The sequence below is a fragment of the Bos indicus genome, chromosome 1 (genome assembly GCF_029378745.1).
Source record: "Bos indicus isolate NIAB-ARS_2022 breed Sahiwal x Tharparkar chromosome 1, NIAB-ARS_B.indTharparkar_mat_pri_1.0, whole genome shotgun sequence".
In the NCBI taxonomy this organism is placed as follows: Eukaryota; Metazoa; Chordata; class Mammalia; order Artiodactyla; family Bovidae; genus Bos; species Bos indicus.
This window is the reverse complement of record NC_091760.1, coordinates 45,496,498-45,521,906: the sequence shown is the minus strand read 5'-3', so window position 1 is coordinate 45,521,906 and position 25,409 is coordinate 45,496,498. Positions and strand designations below refer to the sequence as shown.

At 42.6% G+C, this 25,409-nt stretch overlaps 1 protein-coding gene across 1 annotated transcript in view; it reads right to left on the bottom strand.

Moving 5' to 3' along the window:
• LOC139176065 (transmembrane protein 45A-like) overlaps positions 1-22,869 on the bottom strand; it is a 90,228-nt gene extending 67,359 nt beyond the window's left edge. The window contains exon 1 of the mRNA XM_070777351.1: positions 22,395-22,869. Coding sequence (XP_070633452.1) covers positions 22,395-22,413 — 19 coding nt within the window. The 5' untranslated portion in view covers positions 22,414-22,869. The remainder of the gene's footprint in view (positions 1-22,394) is intronic.
• Between the last annotated feature and the right edge of the window lie 2,540 nt (positions 22,870-25,409).

Below are 25,409 nucleotides of genomic sequence, written 5' to 3'. Positions count from 1 at the left end.
AGGCAGGAGGAGAAGGGGATGACAGAGAATGAGATGGTTGGATGGCATCACTGACTCCATGGACGTGAGTTTGAGCAAACTCAGGGAGATAGTGAAGGACAGGGAAGCCTGGTGTGCTGCAGTCCGTGGGGTCGCAAAAAGTTGGACATGACTGAGCAAGTGGACAACAAAACCTATGCACAATGAAAGTATTATACTTAATATTTTATTTAATGTTGATATAAGACATGCCTGTTGGATCAACTAACTTATTTTATTTTATTTTTTTTCAACTAACTTATTTTAATGTGCATGCATGCTAAGTTGTTTTAGTCATGTCTGACTCTGTATGACCCCATGGACTGTAGCCTGCCAGGCTCCTCTGTCCATGGGATTCTCTAGGCAAGAATACTAGAGTGGGCTGCTGTTTCCTTCTCCAGGGGATCTTCCTTACCCAGGGATCGAACCCACGTCTCTTACATCTCCTGCATTGGCAGGCGAGTTCTTTACCACTAGCACCACTCAGGAAGCCTAGTATTGAATATTTCCCATTCATGTGAACCTGAAATTTACTTTGCTTAATTTCTCTTGTATTTAGAATCGTTTGGTTTGTAAGTGCTAACTTTTGTTTAAGCCAATTAAATAGAGCTCTCTTACAGATCAACCACGGCAATGTTATCCAAAGACAAAGACATGTACAGACACACAAACAGTGAGATCTCAGTTCTTATTTCAAGACTTTAATCCTGAGTCAGGTACAGCAGTGTAAAACCTATACGTTTACAAAAGAGGTTGGATTAAAATTGGGTTTTTCACAGATGGAACAAGTCAAGTTCACTCAACTAGACAGCTAAATATTCACAGGGAAAAAAACATTTAGGATTTCTATTTGTCTTCAGTTCAGCCACTCAGTGGTGTCTGACTCTTTGTGACCCATGGACTGCAGCATGCCAGGCTTCCCTGTCCATCACTGCCGGGAGCCAGAGTGAGGAGCTCCACCCGTGGCAAAGGTCATGAGGGAGGAGGCTCGGCATACGCAAAGGTGGGATCGAGCCTCAGGAGTCCCCCTGGATATTCTCAAGCATCTACCCCCAAAACCAGAGTCTGCCTACTTTACTGCTTTGTGCTTTCACCTCTGACTTTACGGGGGCTGTCCCCCACCACCATCTCGCTCTCTCTGAAAAGGAGTTAACTTACAGCTCCAGTTAATAAAGTTCCTCGGCATAATAGGAGTGTTTAAATCCAAACCCCTCAGATAGCTCTCTAACTCGCCTGACAAGTTTACCTGGACTCCTACAGCTATGCACATGATTGTTTACAGTCTCTCAGCCGTGAGAGGCATGGGAAGCCTAAGATATTCAAATAGCTTAGAGCCTCTCAGAGAGTTATAAACTGTCAGAATAAAACTAGTAAAAGATTTCATTGATGAGCCAATGCTTGCTGCCAAGTTTCCACATCCCCTGTATTGTATCCTTGAATGTGTATTAATTAATATAGTTGGTATGTAGAAAAAATAAGTAGTGGCCTTGGTGTTAGCAACTTTAGACCCTTAAGGTAATAAATTCTTTCCTTTGTTGTAAACCCACTGCACCTCTGCCCTATAGGAATGCAACTTTATCTAACACCTTTGGAGGATAGTGCCAAACATTAAAATAATTACTCTTAGAGAAATAAGTCTTATGGTTGACAAACCTTTATCAGAGTCATAAAATGTTAACAGGCCTTCTGGCCAGAAGATGATGTAAATTACCTAAACCATTTGTATACGATAATTTACAGAAAAGAAAGCCTGGTCTCAATAAGGATCAGAGACTGCTGACTTTGCATGATTTCACACCCCCTGTTATCCTCTATGTGCAACTTAGGGTATAAAAGCCCCTGTTGAAAATAAAGCTATAGGCCTTGCTCACTGAAGCTTGGTCTCCCCATGTCATTCTTTCTTTCACATTCTGGCTGAGTCTCCATCTGGAGCGCAGAGGTCCTCTGTGACCATTTATTTGCCTGGGCTTCTAAGACCCACTCGAGAAGGTGCCTAAGGCGGGGCACCTTCTGCTATTCGAGAGGGCACCTGCGGCCTCCATGGTCAGAGCTAACCTGATGTCACAGGTTGTATTGATTTTCCGCATAAACCAAGCTACTCAGCCTCTTTTCTCCACTGAATTTTCCTACTGAGCTATCCTCATTCTATTACTCTTTATATCTTTGATGAATATTTAAATAAAGCCAGGGTAATCGCCGACGCCATCTTCCCTTCAAACTTCCTGGATCAGCCGGGGCTGGACCCCGGCACATCACCAACTCCCAGAGCTTGCTCAAACTCATGTCCATTGAGTCGTTGATGCCATCCAATCATCTCATCCTCTGTCATCCCCTTCTCCTCCTGCCGTCAGTCTTTCCCAGCATCAGGGTCTTTTCCAATGAGTCAGTTCCGTGCAGCAGGTGGACAAAGTATTGGAGCTTCAGCATCAATGGCCACCTCCATGAAACCAAAGGACTGACACACCCATCCACCCCTCTTGCAAAGCTTCACCCCTCCTACTATAGCCTAGGGGAGAAGGCCTTCTGCTAAGAAACCAGCCTTACAATAAGTACTTTTCATTTTACCTTGAGCAGTTAGTACCAGAGGTCTGTGTGTTACCGAACCACACTAACAGGAAATCACCAAAAAAAAAAAAAAAAAAAAGCAAATAGCAAAAATATGCCCAGAAACCCAAAAACCAACTGGCAAGAATGCCCCAAATGTGACTCCAAGTCCCACTAAGCCTTGGATGTTTCTCTAAAATGTTGTAGTTTTACTTCACTGGGAGAGCTTCCAAACTGGAGCTGAAGCTCTCACTGCCAAAGTTACCTGGGGCCCATGTAGGGAAAATTATAATTGGATGTCTCAAGTCCAAGGGGGACCCCAGGCCTGTTCATTATCAGTGTTCCTCTCCTTGGCAAAGCACTGCTAACTATGAGATTGTATACTTGAGTCACTCAGGGGCCTTCTGATCTTAACATATCTAGTATGCTCCCCCAAAGAGCTATCCTATGGGATAGATGAAATATTTCCCATTTTTATAAGTTTGGTAACATGAAAACACAAAAGACATAGGTAAATCTCAACAAAAATGGCACAAACAGGTTGCATCAATGCACAGATGAACCAGCTCCCAACTCAGGTAAATAAATTTACCCTACAAAGAAAAAAAAAAAAAAGAACTAATTCCAGCCAGGTAGCTCACCACACGATACTAGCTCCCCAATGAACCGGTTCGCACTCAGGTAGAATCCAACAAAATCTCCCCACCTCCAACAGGGTGCCCCAAACAAATTGGCTTGTCTTGTAAAGGAAAAGCCCAGACTGAGGGGGAAATACGTTTTTGATGTGTATACTGGAGCAACTTAGCCTATAAAATTGGGTTCATCAACTTGCAACACAAAGGATACACAAAACCACAAATAAACAAACTGGCTGAACTGGCTATCAGAGCGGGTAGAACAAGGGGCTTCCCTGGTAACTCAGTGGTAAAGAATCCACTTGCAATGCAGGAAACATAAGAGAAGTGGGTTCCATCCCTGGGTCAGGAAGATCCCCTGGAGGAGGAAATGGCAACCCACCCAGTATTCTTGCCTGGAGAATCCCCACAGACAGAGGAGCCTGGTGAGCTACAGTCCACGGGGTCACTGTGAATTGGACATGACTGAGCACATACGCATAGGAACCTACCAATGAAATTGACTTTTGTTTTGTCAGTTTCTTATACCAACTGCCAAGCACTGTGCAGCCAGTGCCACTTCAGGATATCTTGAAGGAAGGATCCTCAGGACAAATAGTCCTGGTAGATGCTTAGGGTCTTACAACAGTACTCCCTGACCAGGGCCAGCTAGCCACAAGCAGCAGGACTCCTGGCTGGCTAAGCCAAATTTGTTATCGAGTCCAAGCTCTCTCTACTGACCACATGCTAGGTCAATGAATCTGAGAAACGAGGTGTTGAGGTAGGAATACAACTTTAGTTGGAGAGCCAACTTTTCTCTTTCTTATCCACCTATTAATAATTTAAAGCAAATTAAATTATATTGGTAAATTATATCTTTGTAAACAAAATTTTCTTTCTACCTGATCCCTCAAGAATTTAGAAACTCTTACTGAGTGTTCCTATTTTCACTATAAGAAAATAAAACTATTTGCATATAATTATGTAATATAGTTATTTGCATAGACTGAGGGAGAACCTGTTTTCCTTATTACAGGACACAGTGGGCAATACTGGTTATATTACCAGGACTTTGACTGGAATGTTATATTTGAGAATATAAACTAATATAACTAATGTTAATTAGTTTTTTTAAAACTGTCTGGTCATGTATTTAGACTAAGACATGACCAGACAGTTTTTTAAAAAACTAAGATTGACTTTATGGAGCCTTTACAGCCTCCTTTCAAAAAACTATCTGGTATCTTGTTTATAGGGTTCCCAGCCTAACCAATGAGAATGCAAAGTCATTTCCTAGTAGACCCAACAACTTATGGCATCTTACATCTCAAGAAGAGAGGAATTCACCTAAATCTACAGGCAATGCAAGTGAGTCCTTGACTTGGCTTCCAGAGTAATCTTATATTCTTTATCAAAAATTCTAGCAAAACAGACTTAAAAGAGCTTACATGATCAGTGTCTATTCTTGCTTCATTTATGTTAATAATCAGACCAAGTTTAATGAAATTAGACTTATTTAGCAAAGCAATCAGAGAAGGCAATGGCATCCCACTCCAGTCCTTTTGCCTAGAAAATCCCATGGATGGAGGAGCCTGGTAGGCTGCAGTCCATGGGGTCGCTAGAGTCGGACACAGCTGAGCGACTTCACTTTCACTTTTCACTTTCATGCATTGGAGAAGGCAATGGCAACCCACTCCAGTGTTCTTGCCTGGAGAATCCCAGGGACGGGGGAGCCTGGTAGGCTGCCGTCTATGGGGTTGCACAGAGTTGGACACGACTGAAGCGACTTAGCAGCAGCAGCAGCAGCAGCAGCAAAGCAATTTGTCTTATTATCTCTTTGGTAAAAAATGGGGGTGATCGTAGAGATAAAAAAATGATGTTTCAATGGAAAACTATGACACAACTTTATGGATATTGGACCCTAGTCCTGTTCACTATCATTGAGGTTTTGTTATTTACCTGTGAATCAAAGTGGATCCCAAATTCTTTTAGATTCTGAAAATATCTGGTCACAGCTCTCCAAGCTAACATTTCCAGTTTTTCTCCTACCCTTCTGACTTGTAATCACTAAGAAATCACTAAGAAATAAAACTGCCCTTTTCCCAAAGGGCAGTTTCCCAAAATGACTGAAACTAGACAACCTGATATAAACAGAAATACCACCCACAACAGCTCATGTATGAACAACCTTCATGCCTGTTGTTGTGTAGGTCACTCAGAAGGTTCACTGGAACACACCTGATGACAGCCTCAGAGACATTCAAACTGCAAAACATACTTTGAGCTCAATATCTTGAAATCTGCTCAGTTGGCTGTCATCTGGACTCAAAAATCAGTTTTATAGTCTACTCCAACCATTAAACTTCATTTTCCTTTTGTTTCTATAGAAATGCCTCTTACTAAATCCCTGATTGCTCAGATCATATAGTGGAAACCCACGAAAACATCACCTTCTGAAATGAGACACAACTGTTGAACCAAACTGACCTATTACCAAATTAACAGACCGACTCAATCAAACAGAAAATAGTGTTCTTAAATTCACTCTATTCTGCTTGTTTCTGTCTATATTTTTCTCCCCCTGTGCTGATCTCTTATCTCACAACTTGTAACCCAATTCAGCTTTTAATATGTTCAGTTCAGTTCAGTCACTCAGTTGTGTCTGACTCTTTGCAACCCCATGACTACAGCACGCCAGGTTTCCCTGTCCACACCAACTCCAGGAGCTGCTCAAGTGAAAGAAAGTGAAAAGTGAATTCACTTAGTCATTTCCAGACTCTTTGCGACCCCATGGACTGTAACCTAACAGGCTCTTCTACCCATGGGATTTTCCAGGCAAGAATACTGGGGTGGGTTGCCATTTCCTTCTCCAGGAGATCTTCCCGACCCAGGGATTGAACCCAGGTCTCCTGCATTGTAGGCAGACGCTTTACCATCTGAGCCACAAACTCATGTCTGTTGAGTCGGTGATGCCATCCAACCATCTCATCCTCTGTCGTTCCCTTCTCCTCCTGCCTTCAATATTTCCCAGCATCAGGGTTTTTTCCAGTGAGTCAGTTCTGCGCATCAGGTGGCCAAAGTATTGGAGTTTTGACTTCAGCATCAGTCCTCCCAATGAATATTCAGGACTGATTTCCTTTAGGATTGACTGGTTTGATCTTCTTGCTGTTCAAGGGACTCTCAAAAGTCTTCTCCAACACCACAGTTCAAAAGCATCAATTCTTCAGCACTCAGCCTTCTTTATGGTCTAACTCTCATATCCATACATGACTACTGGAAAAACCGTAGTTTTGACTAGACGGACCTTTGTTGGCAAAGTAATGTCTCTATTTTTTAATAACCTATCTAGGTTGGTCATGTGACACTTTCTAAAAACATGTGACACTTTCTAAAAATAAAGCTACAAATTGGGAACTAAAGGAAACTAGAATACACCATCCCAAAGTATGCCTATTTGACATAAAAATATTTTTGAGCTGAAGGAAATTAAGAAGCAGCCAATGGAGGAAAAGATTTTTCTTTTCCCTCCTTTCTGCCTAGAGGCAGGATATACATTCTTTCACTAGAAACAGATTCTAATCAGCGCAGAGGTGGCAAGTGGAATCTGCAAACAAATCTTAGCCAAACTTAAACAAATCTTAGTTCCCTCCCATATGTTTATATTTCCACAGTTCACAGCCCTTGAAAACCAAAATTGCTTTCTTTTGTCTTATCATTTCTCTACAAATTTATTGTTTTTTGTTGAAGATGCTCTATAAGTCAGAATTCTAAGCTGCCACTTTGAGTTATTTTTCATTGAGGTTTCTCCTGCATGATATGTGCTGCACGTGTTTAAACAAAAACAACAAAGATTGTTAGTTTTTCCTCCTGTTAATCTTTTTGTTAAAAATACCAGTTGAAAATCTAAAATGCATAGAGGTCCAGTGTTTCCTTCCCAATATATTTTGTTATTGTTGTTGTTCAGTCGCTCAGTCGTGTCTGACTCTTTGAGACCCCATGGACTGCAGCACACGAGGCTTCCCTATCCATCACTTAACTCCCAGAGCTTGCTCAAACTCATGTCGAATGAGTCAGTGATGCCATCCAACCATCTCATCCTCTGTCGTCCCCAATACATGTAAGGCAACACATTCTAATTTCCAGACACTGGCCCATCTTTGGGGCTGGGGAAGGGGGACGTTATTCAGATTGTCATACCCTGTTAGGAATGCCAGTCAGAAGGAGGGCCTCTGACCATCATAAAAGTAAAAACTTTAAAAATCACTACCAGATGGTGGGGGGAGAAGAGAACAGAAATAGAAATGTTACAACAGAAATGGGAACTAGGTTTTTCTGCTAAGTGAAAGTGAAAATGTTAGTTGCTTAGTCCTGTCTGACTCTTTGCAACCCTACTGGAGCCCATCAGGCTCCTCTGTCCATGGAATTCTCCCAGGCAAGAATACTGGCATGAGTTGCCATTTCCTTCTCCAGGGGATCTTCCTAACCCAGGGATTGACCCCAGTCCTCCTGTGCTAACAAACAAGGAAAACAAATGAATGAGTATAGAAACCCCCAGAACAGGCCTGTAGGAATTAAGCAATCCTAGTTTTACTTTGACTGTTTCTAATCTTTGGTGCACATAACTAGACTTGTCCTTCCCAAAGTTAATTTCTTAATCACTCTCTGACCCTAGGCATCCTGCACCTGCATTCTTCCCCCACACACCCTTGTAACACTCCCTTGCAGCATTCTTCAGAAAGGAAGTCACAGGCCAATAACCTCAAGGATGACCAAACCCAGTGTTATGGCTGTGTTAGAACTTTGCAGAAGAAAGAAGAATGTAAAACCGCCACTGCCCTGATCCTTATCATATACCGCTGACAAAGACATCAAACTATAACACCTCTCCCTATTTCCCAGGGAGGTGGGCACAGTTGAGGTGCTAGCCTGATGCATTCCCTCCTTGCCTTGCAAAGGAATAAAGCTACCCTTTCTTTCTCCTCTATAACTGTTTCCGTACTTCTGTTTGTCATCGGCACACAGACAGCCAGATTTTGGCAGCAGAAGGAGCCTCTTTAAACTCTCAGATTCCATCACTGATGAAAACTCAAGGGCTTAGTATTGTCTACTTCTCAATCCTGGCTGCACCAGAGAATGCCCTGAAGAGCTCATAAAAAATAACTAACGCCTGGACCTCAATTCCTAGAGTTTCGGCTTCAATTATATCAAAGTCTGCTTTTATATATATAAATAAGTCTGCTTTTGTGTATATATATATATATATACACACATATATATTTTTTGTGTGTATGTATATATATATACAAAACAATTTTGTGTATATATATATATTTGTGTGTTTATATATATATATAAATATATATATATCTGTGTGTATATATATAAATTTGTGTGTGTATATATATAAATTTGTGTGTGTATATATATATATATATATATATATATATAAACTAAGATCATGGCATCCAGTCCCATCACTTTCATGGCAAATAGATGAGGAAAAGATGGAAGCAGTGATAGATTTCTTCTTCTTGGTCTCTAAAATCTCTGCAGATGGTGGTTGCAGCCATAAAATTAGAAGCCAATTGCTTCTTGGAAGGAAAGCTACGACAAACCTAGACAGTGCATTAAAAAGCAAAGACATCATTTTGCAGACAAGGTCTGTATGTATGCATCCAGCCTCACAAGTATGGACGTGAGAGCTGGAACATAAAGAAGGCAGAGCACCAGGGAATTGATACTTTTGAACTGTGGTGTTGGAGAAGACTCTTGAGAGTCCCTAGGACAGCAAGGAGATCAAACCAGTCAATCTTAACCAAAATGAACCCTGAATATTCATTGGAAGGACTGATGATGAAGCTGAAACTCCAATACTTTGGCCATCTGATGTGAAGAGCTCACTCGTTGGAAAAGACCCTGGTGCTGGGAAAGATTGAAGGCAGGAGGAGAAGGGAGCAGGAGAGGATGAGATGGTTGAATGGCATCACTATTTCAATGGATGTGAACTTGGGCAAACTCTGGAAGATACTGAGGGACAGGGAAGCCTGGTGTGCTGCAGTCCATGGGGTTGCAAATAGTCAGACACAACTTGGCAACTGAACAACAACAAAGTATATATACATCTCCTGGCTCCTCTTTGAAGCAGTTTCTCAGACCTACTGTGAGGCTATTTTCCAAACTAGACTATAGCCTCAGTAAGTGAAAGTGAGTGAAGTCGTTCAGTCGTGTCCGACTCTTTGTGATCCCATGGACTGTAGCCTAAGCTCCTCCCTCTATGGGATTCTCCAGGCAAGAGTACTGGAGTGGGTTGCCATTTCCTTCTCCAGGGGATCTTCCCGACCCAGGGATCGAACATGGGTCTTCTGCATTCCAGGCAGATGCTTTAACCTCTGAGCCACCAGGGAAGCCCTCAGTAAGATCCTGAAAGTGAAAATGGAGTCACTCAGTCGTGTCCGACTCTTTGTGACCCCATGGACACCAGGTTCCTCCGTCCATGAGATTTTCTAGGCAAGAGTACTGGAGTGGATTGCCATTTCCTTCTCCAGGGAATCTTCCCGACCCAGGGATCGAACGCAGGTCTCCCGCATTGTAGACAGACGCTTTACCAACTGAGTCACCAGGGACAAAGCTCAAACTCACATCTCGCATGTTGTACATTTTTGTTTAAGTAGACAGTTTGTTAGCTCTCCAGATGATACTTGTTAACTAGAGGTTAAACTGCTAAGTCCTCTTCTTATGCCTGGTATCTGAGTTTCATTAGCCTCACAAATTTCAACAGTAAATGCAGGAAGGGAGGGGAGAGAGTGACTCACCATGAATGACCTCTTCCTATTATGTGCCAACACCTAATACATTCTGCATGCTGCATGTTAAACCTCTTGATTATCATTCCCATTTTTAAAGATAAGATAAAGATCAGTTCAGCCACTCAGTCATGTCTGACTCTTTTTGACCCCATTAATCGCAGAAAGCCAGGCCTCCCTGTCCATCACCAACTCCCAGAGTTCACACAAACTCATGTCCATCGAGTCGGTGATGCCATCCAGCCATCTCATCCTCTGTAGTCCCCTTCTCCTCCTGCGCCCAATCCCTCCCAGCATCAGAGTCTTTTTCAAGGAATCAACTCTTCACATGAGGTGGCCAAAGTATTGGAGTTTCAGCTTCAGCATCAGTCCTTCCAATGAACACCCAGGACTGATCTCTTTCAGAATGGACTGGTTGGATCTCCTTGCAGTCCAAGGGACTCTCAAGAGTCTTTTCCAACACCACAGTTCAAAAACATCAATTCTTCGGCGCTCAGCTTTCTTCACAGTCCAACTCTCACATCCATACACGACCACAGGAAAAACCATAGCCTTGACTAGACGGACCTTTTTTGGCAAAGTAATGTCTCTGCTTCTGAATATGCTATCTAGGTTGGTCATAACTTTCCTTCCAAGGAGTAAGCGTCTTTTAATTTCATGGCTTCAATCACCATCTGCAGTGATTTTGGAGCCCAGAAAAATAAAGTCTGACACTGTTTCCACTGTTTCCCCATCTATTTCCCATGAAGTGATGGGACTGGATGCCATGATCTTCGTTTTCTGAATGTTGAGCTTTAAGCCAACATTTTCACTCTCCTCTTTCACTTTCATCAAGAGGCTTTTCAGTTCCTCTTCACTTTCTGCCATAAGGGTGGTGTCATCTGCATATCTGAGGTTATTGATATTTCTCCCGGCAATCTTGGTTCCAGCTTGTGTTTCTTCCAGTCCAGCATTTCTCATGATGTACTCTGCGTATAAGTTAAATAAGCAGGGTGACAATATACAGCCTTGATGTACTCCTTTTCTGATTTGGAACCAGTCTGTTGTCCCATGTCCAGTTCTAACTGTTGCTTCCTGACCTGCATACAAATTTCTCAAGAGGCAGGTCAGGTGGTCTGGTATTCCTATCTCTTTCAGAATTTTCCACAGTTTATGTGATCCACACAGTCAAAGGCTTTGGCATAGTCAATAAAGCAGAAGTAGATGTTTTTCTGGAACTCTCTTGCTTTTTCCATGATCCAGCAGATGTTGGCAATTTGATCTCTGGTTCCTCTGCCTTTTCTAAAGCCAGCTTGAACATCTGGAAATTCACGGTTCACGTATTGCTGAAGCCTGGCTTGGAGAATTTTGAGCATTACTTTACTAGCCTGTGAGATGAGTGCAATTGTGCAGTAGTTTAAGCATTCTTTGGCATTGCCTTTCTTTGGGATTGGAATGAAAACTGACCTTTTCCAGTCCTGTGGCCACTGCTGAGTTTTCCAAATTTGCTGGCATATTGAGTGCAGCACTTGCATGGCATCATCTTTCAGGATTTGAAATAGCTCAACTGGAATTCCATCCCCTCCACTAGCTTTGTTCATAGTGATGCTTTCTAAGGCCCACTTGACTTCACATTCCAGGATGTTTGGCTCTAGGTGAGTGATCACACCATCGTGATTATCTGGGTCATGAAGATCTTTTTTGTACAGTTCTGTGTATTCTTGCCACCTCTTCTTAATATCTTCTGCTTCTGTTAAGTCCATACCATTTCTGTCCTTTATCAAGCCCATCTTTGCATGAAATGTTCCCTTGGTATCTCTAATTTTCTTGAAAAGATCTCTAGTCTTTCCCATTCTGTTGTTTTCCTCTATTTCTTTGCACTGATCACTGAGGAAGGCTTTCTTATCTCTCCTTGCTATTCTTTGGAACTCTGCATTCAGATGCTTATATCTTTCCTTTTCTCCTTTGCTTTTCACCTCTCTTCTTTTCACAGCTGTTTGTAAGGCCTCCTCAAACAGCCGTTTTGCTTTTTTGCATTTCTTTTCCACGGGGATGGTCTTGATCCCTGTCTCCTGTACAATTTCACAAACCTCCATCCATAGTTCATCAGGCACTCTGTCTATCAGATCTAGTCCCTTAAATCTATTTCTCACTTCCACTGTATAATCATAAGGGATTTGATTTAGGTCATACCTAAATGGTCTAGTGGTTTTCCCTACTTTCTTCCATTTCAGTCTGAATTTGGCAATAAGGAGTTCATCATCTGAGCCACAGTCAGCTCCCGGTCTTGTTTTTGCTGACTGTATAGAGCTTCTCCATCTTTGGCTGCAAAGAATATAATCAATCTGATTTCGGTGTTGACCATCTGGTGATGTCCATGTGTAGAGTCTTTTCTTGTGTTGTTGGAAGAAGGTGTTTGCTATGACCAGTGCGTTCTCTTGGCTAAACTTTATTAGCCTTTGCCCTGCTTCCTTCCGTACTCCAAGGCCAAATTTGCCTGTTACTCCAGGTGTTTCTTGACTTCCTACTTTTGCATTCCAGTCCCCTATAATGAATAGGAGAGCACCAGGCTCTGTTGGCGCAGGAGCGGCTGAGAGGAGCTACCCCACGTTCAAGGTCAGGAGCAGCGCCCTTGAGGAGATATCCCTCATCCAAGGTAAGAAGCAGCGGCTGCGCTTTGCTGGAGCAGCCGTGAAGAGATAGCCTACGTCCAATGTAAGAGAAACCCAAGTAAGACGGTAGGTATTGTGAGAGGGCATCAGAGGGCAGACACACTGAAACCATAATCACAGAAAACTAGCCAATCTGATCACACGGACCACAGCCTTGTCTAACTCAATGAAACTAAGCCATGCCATGTGAGGCCACCCAAGACAGGTGGGTCATGGTGGAGAGGTCTGACAGAATGTGGTCCATTGGAGAAGGTAATGACAAACCATTTCAGTATTCTTACCTTGATAACCACATGAACAGTATGAAAAGGCAAAATGATAGGATACTGAAAGAGTAACTCCCCAGGTTGGTAGATGCCTAAGATGCTACTGGAGATCAGTGGAGAAATAACTCCAGAAAGAATGAAGGGATGGAGCCAAAGCAAAACAATACCCAGCTGTGGATGTGACTGGTGATAGAAGCAAGGTCTGATGCTGTAAAGAGCATAGGAACCTGGAATGTTAGGTCCATGAATCAAGGCAAATTGGAAGTGGCCAAACAGGAGATGGCAAGAGTGAACATTGCCATTCTAGGAATCAGTGAACTAAAATGGACTCGAATGGGTGAATTTAACTCAGATGACCATTATATCTACTACTGTGGGCAGGAATCCCTTAGCAGAAATGGAGTAGCCATCATAGTCAACAAAACAGTCCAAAATGCAGTACTTGGATGCAATCTCAAAAACGACAGAATGATCTCTGTTCATTTCCAAGGCAAACCATTCAATATCATGGTAATCCAAGCCTATGCCCCAACCAGTAATGCTGAAGAAGCTGAAGTTGAACGATTCTATGAAGACTTACAAGACCTTTTAGAACTAACACTCAAAAAAGATGTCCAAAAAAGATAATGATAAAGAGATGAATTTCATAAGGATTACAACACCTATCACAATAATGTTGTGACAGAACCAATATTCAAATCCAAAGCCTATGTCCAAAGGGGACAAAGAGGAAAAATAATATTTTTTGAGCATCCACCCATTTGGATCTCTATAGAATCCTCTCAATTCCATGAGGTAATATTTTCCTTATAGGTCAGTAACTTGAAAGGCTAGCTAGTTTGTCCAGGCCACACTGCTTTATACTTTTTCTCCTCCAGGTGAGAAAGCCCAGCTCCTATAAGATATTACCTTGAACCTCATAGACACTCTCATTTCAAAAATATATTCTGACCATTGCAGGTTCACATGGGAATGTCCCCTTCACCCTTCAAACTTATTTTAGAGGGATTCTTATCCCACTGCTGCTATCCATTAACACTCCGCTATGCTCAAACAAAATAGTCGCATTTAAAGTTCCCCAAATATTCCAAACTCTCTAACATGCTTCCTTAGCTCTCTACAGTCTTACTGCTGCTTGGAACCCTTCCTTCCCTCAACCAATGACATACATCCTGCATGGCTCAGTTCAAGAAAAAAGGAGGAAGAAAGAGATAGGAAAACTCCATTCAACAGTCATTTCATCTCAATCAAGCACTCTCCCTGATCCACCGTGCAAGTGTGAGGAACCCTATTCTGTGTTCCCAAGGCACTCTCATGGAAATTTCCTGAATGCCATCATTACACATCTAGGGTCTCTCTCACTGCACTGTGAGCTTCTAAAAAGCAAGATCTATGTCTCTGTCTTTACATTCTCATTGCCCAGCATTCATTGAATGAGTTGTTAAACAGGTAAATAAATGATTGGTTGGGTCGGTGAGTATGCTTATAGCTCTGTCTGAGTATAAGAAGCAATACCCAGTGCCACATAGTCTTAAGTGTTAAAAGAGAACTAGAGTGCTCTTGGAACATTGGCATCCCAACAGACCAGTAGTCAGGGTATTTGTCATAGTGACAGGAGCAGACAGTCTCCACAGAGCATCTGGTGATGCCTTCAACCATTTCATAAGAAGCCACCAGTCCTCAACCTTTTTGGCACCAGGAACCAGTTTCACAGGAAAGTTTTCCATGGGCGGGAGTGGGATGGTTTCAGGATGATTTAAGCACATTACATTTATTGTGCTCCTGTGAGAATCCGATGCTGCCTCTGATGTGACAGGAGGTGGAATTCAGGTGGTAATGCAAGCAATGGGGAGTAGCTTTAAATACAGATGAAGCATCGCTCCTTGGCCACCGCTCACCTTCTGTTTTGCAGCCCATTTCCTAACAGGGCACAGACAGGTACTGCACCATGGCCCAGGGGTTGGGGACCTCTGCTCTAAGCTGTGCAGAAGATGTAGCAAATCTGGAACTAGCCCCATGTTAGCTCCCAGGGGGCAGGAATATGTGGAAATGGTGAAATACCTAATAAAGTAGTGAGTAGGAAGAAGCCTGCTAAGCATCACAATGTGGCCACAGAGGCAAGGAGCCCAGGCTCGCTAACCTGGAAGGGACAGGGGACAGGAAGTGTTGGCATCCATCCATGTCTAGAATGGCAGATGGTGGCAAACTGTACCGAGCAAGGGGCAGGACCACAGGAACTTAGTTCTCCCTAACTCACAACACTTGGGTAAGTATGTTGAGAGATGTTTCTAGACACCTTAAAAGATGTTTATAGATGTTGACTGCACTGAGATAGTGGTCTATACTAGGTCTTGGACCTGAACCTCTAACCTTTGATGCAACACACTGGTGTGCCCCTGATGGGTACAGCTATGACAGAAGGAAATACAAATGCACTCAGGCCCAGGAGCAGTCAGCTGAGTGTAAGGGGATCCAAAGCCTATGAAGCCAGACCTCCCCTGGCCTGTTCTCTAAGAGTGAGTCCTCTCATCTACATGGTGTGATGTTCTACATATACTGTGACAGAAATAAATGATGAGAATCGTTGGGTTAGACTATATGAGACAGATGAGCAGCACCAGGGGTTGGGGATGTCAAAAAAAGGGATTTCACTTTGTAACTAGGACAAGAATTGCAAACTCTCAAATGTACAGACCAAGATCATCCTATTTGTGTGAGTGCTTCTGTGAGTTCAGATGGAAGATGGGACATTAGAGTGTTGTACCATTAAAAAGAACTAAACAATAGTAACCCACAAGAGTAAGGCCCATGTTTTCAGCAGGAGTTATTTGCTCCTGAAAAGCAAATAAATCAATGTGAGCAACATGTCATCCCCCAAATAGCCCATATTTCCTCATCCCAAGAAGAAGATCAGGGGCCAGAGCAGCCTACAACCACTGTCTGGCACCCACTCTCTTGCCTCTACTGCAGAATGGCCCCGGGAGAAATTAGTTCTTCAGTTCAGTTCAGTTCAGTTGCTCAGTCGTATCTGACTCTTTGCAACCCCATGAATCACAGCACGCCAGGCCTCCCTGTCCATTACCAATTCCTGGAGTTCACTCAGACTCACAACCATCGAGTCAGTGATGCCATCCAGCCAACTGATCCTCTGTTGTCCCCTTCTCCTCCTGCCCCCAATTCCTCCCAGCATCAGAGTTTCCAAGGAGTCAACTCTTCGCATGAGGTGGCCAAAATACTGGAGTTTTAGCTTTAGCATCATTCCTTCCAAAGAAATCCCAGGGCTGATCTCCTTAAGAAGGGACTGATTGGATCTCCTTGCAGTCCAAGGGACTCTCAAGAGTCTTCTCCAACACCACAGTTCAAAAGCATCAATTCTTCGGCACTCAGCCTTCTTCACAGTCCAACTCTCACATCCATACACGACCACAGGAAAAACCATAGCCTTGACTAGATGGACATTTGTTGGCAAAGTAATGTCTCTGCTTTTGAATATGCTATCTAGGTTGGTCATAACTTTCCTTCCAAGGAGTAAGCGTCTTTTAATTTCATGGCTGCAGTCACCATCTGCAGTGATTTTGGAGCCCAGAAAAATAAAGTCTGACACTGTTTCCACTGTTTCCCCATCTATTTCCCATGAAGTGATGGGACTGGATGCCATGATCTTCATTTTCTGAATGTTGAGCTTTAAGCCAACTTTTTTACTCTCCACTTTCACTTTCATCAAGAGGCTTTTGAGTTCCTCTTCACTTTCTTGCCATTAGGGTGGTGTTATCTGCATATCTGAGGTTATTGATATTTCTCCCAGGAATCTTGATTCCAGCTTGTGTTTCTTCCAGTCCAGCATTTCTCATGATGTACTCTGCATATAAGTTAAATAAACAGGGTGACAATATACAGCCCTGATGTACTCCTTTTCCAATTCGGAACCAGCCTGTTGTTCCATGTCCAGTTCTAACTGTTGCTTCCTGACCTGCATACAGATTTCTCAAGAGGCAGGTCAGGTGGTCTGGTATTCCCATCTCTTTCAGAATTTTCCACAGTTTATTGTGATCCACACAGTCAAAGGCTTTGGCATAGTCAATAAAGCAGAAATACATGTTTTTCTGGAACTCTCTTGCTTTTTCCATGATCCAGTGGATGTTGGCAATTTGATTTCTGGTTTCTCTGCCTTTTCTAAAACCAGCTTGAATATCCAGAAGTTCACAGTTCACATATTGCTGAAGCCTGGCTTGGAGAATTTTGAGCATTACTTTACTAGCATATGAGATGAGTGCAATTGTGTGGTAGTTTGAGCATTCTTTGGCATTGCCTTTCTTTGGGATTGGAATGAAAACTGACCTTTTCCAGTCCTGTGGCCACTGCTGAGTTTTCCAAATTTGCTGGCAAATTGAGTGCAGCACTTTCACATCATCATCTTTCAGGATTTGAAATAGCTCAACTGGAATTCCATCCCCTCCACTAGCTTTGTTCGTAGTGATGCTTTCTAAGGCCCACTTGACTTCACTTAAGAACTGCAAATTCTCATGTAATTTCTCATGAAAACCATCATTATAGCATCATGGACCAGGTGACAAGTGAAGGAAAAGAGGGCATGATTGTCAAGGAGCTGATGGCTCAGTGGTAAAGAATCTGCCTGGCAATGTAGGAGATGCAGGAAGCATGGGTTCAATCTCTGGGTTGGGACAATCCCCTGGAGGAAGCCATGGCAACCCACTTCAGTATTCTTGCCTCGAAAATTCTACGGACAGAGGAGGCTGGTGGTCTACAAAGTCCATGGGGTAGCAAAGAGTCAGACACAACTGAGCCACTGAGCATGCACCCATGGGCCATTATCCCCATGGTAATTTACTCACCAAGCACTGTTTGGCTTTTCTTTCTTTTTTTTAACTCTGCTTATGAGTTCTCAGTTCCCAGACCAGGGATGAACCCAAGCACAGCAGTGAAAGCACAGAGTCCTAACCACTAGGCAACCAGGAACTCCCTGCCTTGGTCTTCTTAAGGGCAGATCTGAACTCAGGATTGGACACTGCTGGTCAGTGATCCAACCAGAGAACCACAGTGTTCCCTGAGAGAGGACTAGAGGTGTTAGGCTTCTATTGAAATACTGTTCATCCAGAAACAATAAATAATTGACAACAAACATACCCCCACACACACATTACTAAGCTGATTAGATATACTCTTCATAGTCATGCTAAATGGCTTAGAGATATCCTGGAGCCTGGGTGCAGGAGCCAAATGTGGCAAGGAGGCTCTGGGCACTCCCCACAGGTGTCAGAGCAGTCCCACCTGTCAGAGTGATTCTGGCTGCCATTGCTCTGCTGTGACCTGAGTGGGCAGGAGAAGGCCAGACCCAGCTGGTACAGAGTAATAAGAGTCAATAGCCCAGAGGTCTGTGTGTACGTGCTGAAGTGAGCGTGGCACTATAACAGCCCTAGCCAAGAAGCAGCTAGCTCAGAATAAATAAATAAATAAACAAGTGTGTCATCTAAAAAAGCAGCTGACAACTGAGATCCAAATACACCCTGCCAAGGTGGGGCTGATACCAAATAGAGGAAGCTCAAGCTAATTCCCACACATCCAGCCTCAGCCAGAGGTGCCAATGTCACCTGTACTGCATCTGTCAAATACTGCCAGTGGGATTTAAACTCTTCTACATCCCACATTAAAAGACAGCCAGGACTTCCCTAGTGCTCCAGGGGTTAAGAATCTGACAGCAAATGCTGGGGACATACTTAGTCCAGGAGAATTCCATGTCCCGTGGAATATGTGTGTCCCAATTCCTGAGCCTGCACTCTAGAGCCCATGAGCCCCAACTACTGAAGCCCACGCACCCTACTTCCCATGCTGAGCAACAAGATAAGCCCCAGCAATGAGAAGACCACACTGCAATGAGAGAGTGGCTCCCACTTGCTGCAACTAGAGAAAGCCTGCACACCGCCATGAAGACCCAGTGCAGCAAGAAATTAATAAATGAATGAATGAATAAGTAAAGCAAAAATACCATGTGATATAGCAATTCCACTTCTGAGTATTTACACAAGAGAAACAAAAATTGCTGTCTCAGAAAGACATATGTACCCCCATGTTCCCTGGAGTATTATTTATTGTAGCAAAGACATGGAAACAATATAAGCATCAATTTATATGTGTCAACTGACAAATAAATGAATAAAGATGTGATACACATATCACACACACACATACATACAATGGAATATTATTCAACCATGCAAAGGAAGGAAATCCTGTCATTTGTGATGACATGGATGGACCTTAAGGGCATTATGCTAAGTCAGACATATACACAAATACTGCTCCGTGAGAATATATGTGACCTTAATTATACATGGAATCTAAAAAACCATAAACTCATAGATAAAGAGAACAGGCTGGTGATTGCCACAGGCTAGTGGGAGAGGAGGGGTAAAATGAATAAAGGTGGTCAAAAGGTACAGCTATCCAGGCATAAGATAAATAAAACCTAGGAATGTAATACTCTGCATGGGGACTGTAGTTAATACTACTATAGTGTGTATTTGAAAACTGCTTAGAGAATGGGGTTAAAAGTTCTTATCTCGCACAAAAAAAATATGTACCTGTGTGTGATGATGGATGTTATCTAAGTTTTTTGTGGTAATCATTTCTCAGTAGATATGGGATGGACAAAAATGTTCACTTAGAACAGCTTATGAAAAAACCCAAACTTTTCGGTCAACCCAATACATATATCAAATTATTATCTTATACACCTAAAACTAACACAATGTAATCTGTTGATTTTATCTCAATAAAAAAGAAAGGAAAACAAAACAAACAGCCAATTTAAAAGTAGGCAAAAACATCTCTGGTGGCTCATTGGTATAGAATCCACCGAAGACACCAATTGTCTCTGCCAATGCAGAGACACAGGTTCGATCCCTGGTCTAGAATATTGTAAAGTAATTAGCCTCCAATTAAAATAAATAAATTTATATTTAAAAAAAAAAAGAAAGATTCCACATGCTGCAGAACTGTGCCTGTCCCCCACCCCCACTACCTCGGGATCAGGCAGGTAGTCACATTTCTACCACCAGATGTGAAGGGAAGAAACAATGAGCTCTGCACCCCACCAGAGGCTCCCTGTTTGGAGGAACATCCCATTCTGCTGATTTGGCAGCCCATTCCAAAAGAATTGAAGGTTGCTTACAACGATTAATGGAATTGGCAAAATAAGATAAAGATGAATCAGAAAAATGGGAAGGTGAAGGGCTTAGTTCCTCTGGATTGGGAATGAGGAAGACTGGTAGCAATTTAATGGTCACTAACTTCATCTCTCCCTACTTCAACCTGTCCCTTCTTTACTGGACCTACCTGATTCTAGCTCTCTTGTCAAGGTCACTGAAATCCCAATTTGCTGCATTCAACAGCCAATTCTGTCTTCATCTTACTTGAGCCACTAGCAGAAATTCACAGAGTGGATCAGGGCCTTCTGCTGGAAAATATTTTGCCCCTGTTTTTACTCCTCTCTGGTTCTTCCTCCTTTTCTGCTTTCTTTTATCTCACAGGTCCTTAAAATTAGCAAGTCCTCTGGCTGTTTTTAGAACTCTTTTCTACCTGCCCTCAGTACTGGGGTATCTCATTCTGCTTCACAGCTGTAAATACTACATCACGTGTCCACCACTCCTAGATTTCTATCTTGAGCCCAGGCTTCACTGCTTAACTCTTGACTCCCAAATCCAGCTTCCCATTCAGTATCTCCACTCTGGTGTCTGACTTACACCTCAAATCCCAAACCATCCAAGACAGATCTCCTAACATCCCGGACGAAATCTGCTCCAGTTTTTCCCACTCAATGACAACGTTATCTTTCTGGTGAGTTGCCCTCTCCCTAAAATTTAGAGTCATCCTTAACTCCTTTCTTTCTCTCACTACTCACATCTAACCGACTAGAAAATCCTGTTGGCTCTATCTCCAAAATATTCCCTGGGGCTGTCTACTCTTCACCCCTTCCCTGTAACCACTTTTATACAGGTGTGTGTTATTACAATGGTTGAAGTAGACTCTGCTTCCACCTCTGCCCTTCACATTGTTCTCAACATAGGAGTCAGTGTTACTCTACTGAAGTGTCGGTTACGCTCAAGGTTTCACGAGAACCTCCGTAGCCACAAGTGATTTAGCCCTTGTCACTCCTCCAGCCTTCTCTCGTCCTCTCCTCCACCAGCCACACCGGCTTCCCTGTTTCTCCTTGCACAACAGGCTTGCTTCCACCTTCCAGCCTTTGCACTTGCCACTTCTCCTGCTTGAAATGTTCTTCCCCTTTTCTCCTTTCAGCCTTTGCTCAAAAACTTTCTCAGGGAGGCCTTCCCTGATCACCCTATGGAAAAACTGCAGAATGCCTCAAACCCCAACCTCTTTTCTTGCTTTACTTTCCCCATAACAATGCCCCATCTAACACACTACAGACTTTGCTGATTTATTTTGTTGATTGCACCATGGCTCACTAGAATAAATGCTTCAGGAATGCAGGATTTTTTTTTCCTGTTTTTCTTTATTGCTTAATCTCTGGCTCTTAGAACTGTGCTTGGCATACACTGATTCAGTACACAAATGTTGGGTTGATAAATGGATGAATGGATAGATGGAAGAGTGGACAGCTGGATGGATAAATAAATGGATGGATGGGTGGATGGATGATGGATGAATGGAAAGAGTGGATAGCAGAACCTATGCTTTAGTTGCCACATCCTGAAAGATCTCAGAAGGAAAAAATGCTCCACACCAAGTGAAGTAGAATTCAGCATTTGAGACACATTCCTTCCCACATTTACTCTGCCTATCTAACTACAATGCTAGAGTCTAACATGAAATGAAATGTCCATAGAATCATTAAATTAGGCTAGTCTTAGCTTTGTCTTAATCAGCCACAACCTACAATAAATTGGCTATGGAAACACCATTAAGGGAGTTGAGAATGGCAGGACATGACTCCAGTGCTAGGGAAGTGGAGCTAGAGAAAGAGTTGATAAACTAGAGGTAACCATTGCTGAGTTTCTATCCAGAGACAGCTGCTGCACTAGGCTCTTTGCGAGCATTATTTCATTAAATCCATACTACTCTGCAAGTTCAGAAAGACTAAGTTATTTGCACAATGTCAAACATACACAGAAGAGTCAACCTAGGTCAGTGTGAATGAAAAGTTCTTGCCCTTTCACACTAAAGACTACTCTGGAAATGGTGAACTACTTTTGACCATTTCAAACCAGTTCTCCATCTAATCATTCATCAACCATGGTCTGAGTAACACCTTAGATTTGAGGCAGAAGAGTTAAGGAATAAGAAGTTAAAACAAAGCCTTCATGTCTTAGTTAATGCTGAAAATTTGCCAACAGAATAAAAAAAAATCAATAGACTGCAACCTGACAACTTTCAGTCAGTTTTATACACATATACACATCCAGGTGCACACCAAACCCAATGAGTAGGAAAACACAGTACTAAAATATACCACATTCTTACCTTTGCCCTCATGTCCCATGGCTCGTGAGTATGGAGATGTGTTTCTTAGTAGCTGACAATCCTGGCAGATGCTGCTTTACTGCTTTAGAGAGACAAGCATCTTTCACCAGCATCAGCCTTGGAACAGCTCCAGAGAAATCCTTTTTCTTCCTCCCACTCACACATTTCTCCCTGGGCACGGCACACATTGCCAGTGGCCTCCACCTCTGCCCAACCTACAGAAACCTCGCCCATAACACCCTGTAATTAATGTCATCAGACGAGCAAGACTGAGTGTCACTCCACAATGCACACTCTCTGCTTAGCAGTAGACACTGTCCTTGGCAATCAGGGAAGCACTCCCCAGCCACCGTCAGCAGGTGCTTCTCCAGGTCCTGAGAAGGACTTACAGCCTTTATGCCCACTCTCACCAAGTCTGCCTCCTGACTAACAATATCTATGAAACTGCTCAGTCGTCCTGCTTAGGCAGCCAATATGTAAGCACAGTAAAAGTGGAGGCTTCCTCGGGGATAAGGCCTACTCATGACTCTGCTTCTCTCTCCTGGGCCAGTCCACCAAGCCAACCCACCCACACCTATTCCCACCCAAGGGGAACAGATAAAAGCTACAGGGTGCACTCCTCACCTGTGCACAGCCTATAAAAATTAAGAAAACTCAGGAAAGAATATTCACAATCACTGGGGCTGGTTTCAGTATTTGGACCCACCAGCCAATAAGAATATTTCTTAGTTCTTGCTTAAAAAATAAGACATACTGAACTGTGTGTAAAATGCACCCATGAAATTGAGGTTGTGCTAAAGACCATAACACAAAGTAAAGCAAGTAGATGTAGAAAGTTCATCTTTTCAAAGGATGTTGCCAAGACCTAAATCATTCTATTAACTAGAGTTTCTGAATCAGTATGGAGATGGTTCTAAAAGGGGAAAAGAGACCTCTGAAAATCTTAAAGGAGGTTAAATATGCTACCAGTTAAGATCATGGGGAGGAAAAAGTGGAAGTAATGACAGATTTTCTCTTCTTGGGCTTCAAAATCACTGTGGATAATGACTGCATCCATGAAATTAGAAGACGGTTGCTCCTTGGAAGAAAAGCTTTGACGAACATAGACAGCATATTAAGAAGCAAAGACATTACTTTGCTGATAAAGGTCTGTGTAGTCAAATCTATGGTATTTACAGTACTCATGTACAGATGTGAGAGTTGGACCATAATGAAGGCTGAGGGCTAAAGAATTAATGCTTTTGAATTGTGGTCCTGGAGAAGACTCTTGAGAGTCCCTTGGACAGCAAGGAGATCAAACGAGTTAATTCTAAAGGAGATCAACCCTGAATTCTCATTGGAAGGACTGATGCTGAAGCGTCAAGCTCCAATACTTTGCCCACCTGATGCAAAGAGCCGATTCACTGGAAAAGATTCTGATGCTGGGAAAGATTGAGGACAAGAGGCAAAGAGGGAAGCAAAGGATAAGATGATTGGATGGCCTCACCAACTCAATGGACATGAACTTGGGCAAACTACGGGAAACAGTGAGGGACAGGGAGGCCTGGCATGTGGTAGTCCACAGGGTCACAAAGAGTCAGACATGACTCAGTGACTGAACAACAACAACAGAGATCGAGGAATGGGTAGCAGTTTCATTAGGTGCTTATCTGGATACATAAACTTGGAGGACGGTGACAATGGAGGTTCTTGATTTTTTTTTTCTCACTCTTGTTACCTCAATCTTGCATGACCTTGGATGCATAGAAGCAGAACCAGCTTCAAGATTTGTATGGCCAAGAACAAAATGAAAATGTGGGTCCCTTGTTTATAAATTGTTGGGATGTTGACAACAGTAACAGTACAGCATTAAAATAAGACTGAGGCTCTCCCATCTAAAACTGGACATCTAAAACTATACAACTATACAAGTTGCACAAACATGAAGCTGGCCCTGAAGATAAATAATTTCTCTTCTGTTTTTTGAGCAACCTGCATGGAAACTACAGTGTAAAGAAATGCTCTTGGGCACCATCAATCCTGGGTAGAGTGCCAAAAAGCTCAGTGTCCCTGTGAAGCATCATTCCATGCTGGTATCACTTGGAGAGAAGAGTAATTCCTTCCATCTGACAAAATCCTGAACTGGACTTCCACAAACATGGCTGTTCCACTGGAGATTCAAAAGCTTTCTGTCCCTGAGACTAAATAGACATTTCTCCAAAGAAGACATACAGATGGCCAATAGGCACAGGAAAGCATGCTCAACATCATTAATTATTAGAGAAATACCAATCAAAAACACAGTGAAGTACCACCTCATACTGATCAGAATGTCCATTATTAAAAAGCCTAGAAATAACAAAGGCTGGAGAGGATGTGGAGAAAAGGGAACTCTCCTATATTGTTGATGGGAATTTAAGTTGGTGCAGCCACTATGGAGAATGGTATGGCGGTTCCTTAAAAAATTAAAACAGAATTACCACATAAGCCTGCAATCCCAGTCCTGGGCAATATACAGGGATAACTATAATTTGAACAGATACATGCTTCCCATTGTTCACAGCAGCGCTATTTACAATAGCTCAGACATAGAAACAGCCTAAATGTCCCTCAACGAATGAATGGATAAAGAAGATATGGTCTACATATACACTGGAATACTACTCGGCCATAAAAAATGAAATAATGCCACTTGCAGCAACATGGGTGGATCTAGAGATTATCATACGAAATGAAGTAAATCAGAAAGAGAGAGGCAAGTACCATATGGTATTACTTATAGGTACCATCCACAATGTGACACAAATGAACTTATTTACAAAACAGAAACAGTCTCAGAGAAATAAAAAACAAACTTAGCTACCAAAGGAAAAGGGAAGGGAGGGTTAAATTAGGAATCTGGGATTAGTAGATACAAAGTACAATATATGAAACAGATAAACAACAAGATCCTACCATATAGCTGTGTGTGTGTGTGTGTGTGTGTATCTGAATCATTTTGCTGTACACCACAGATTAACACAACATTGTAAATCA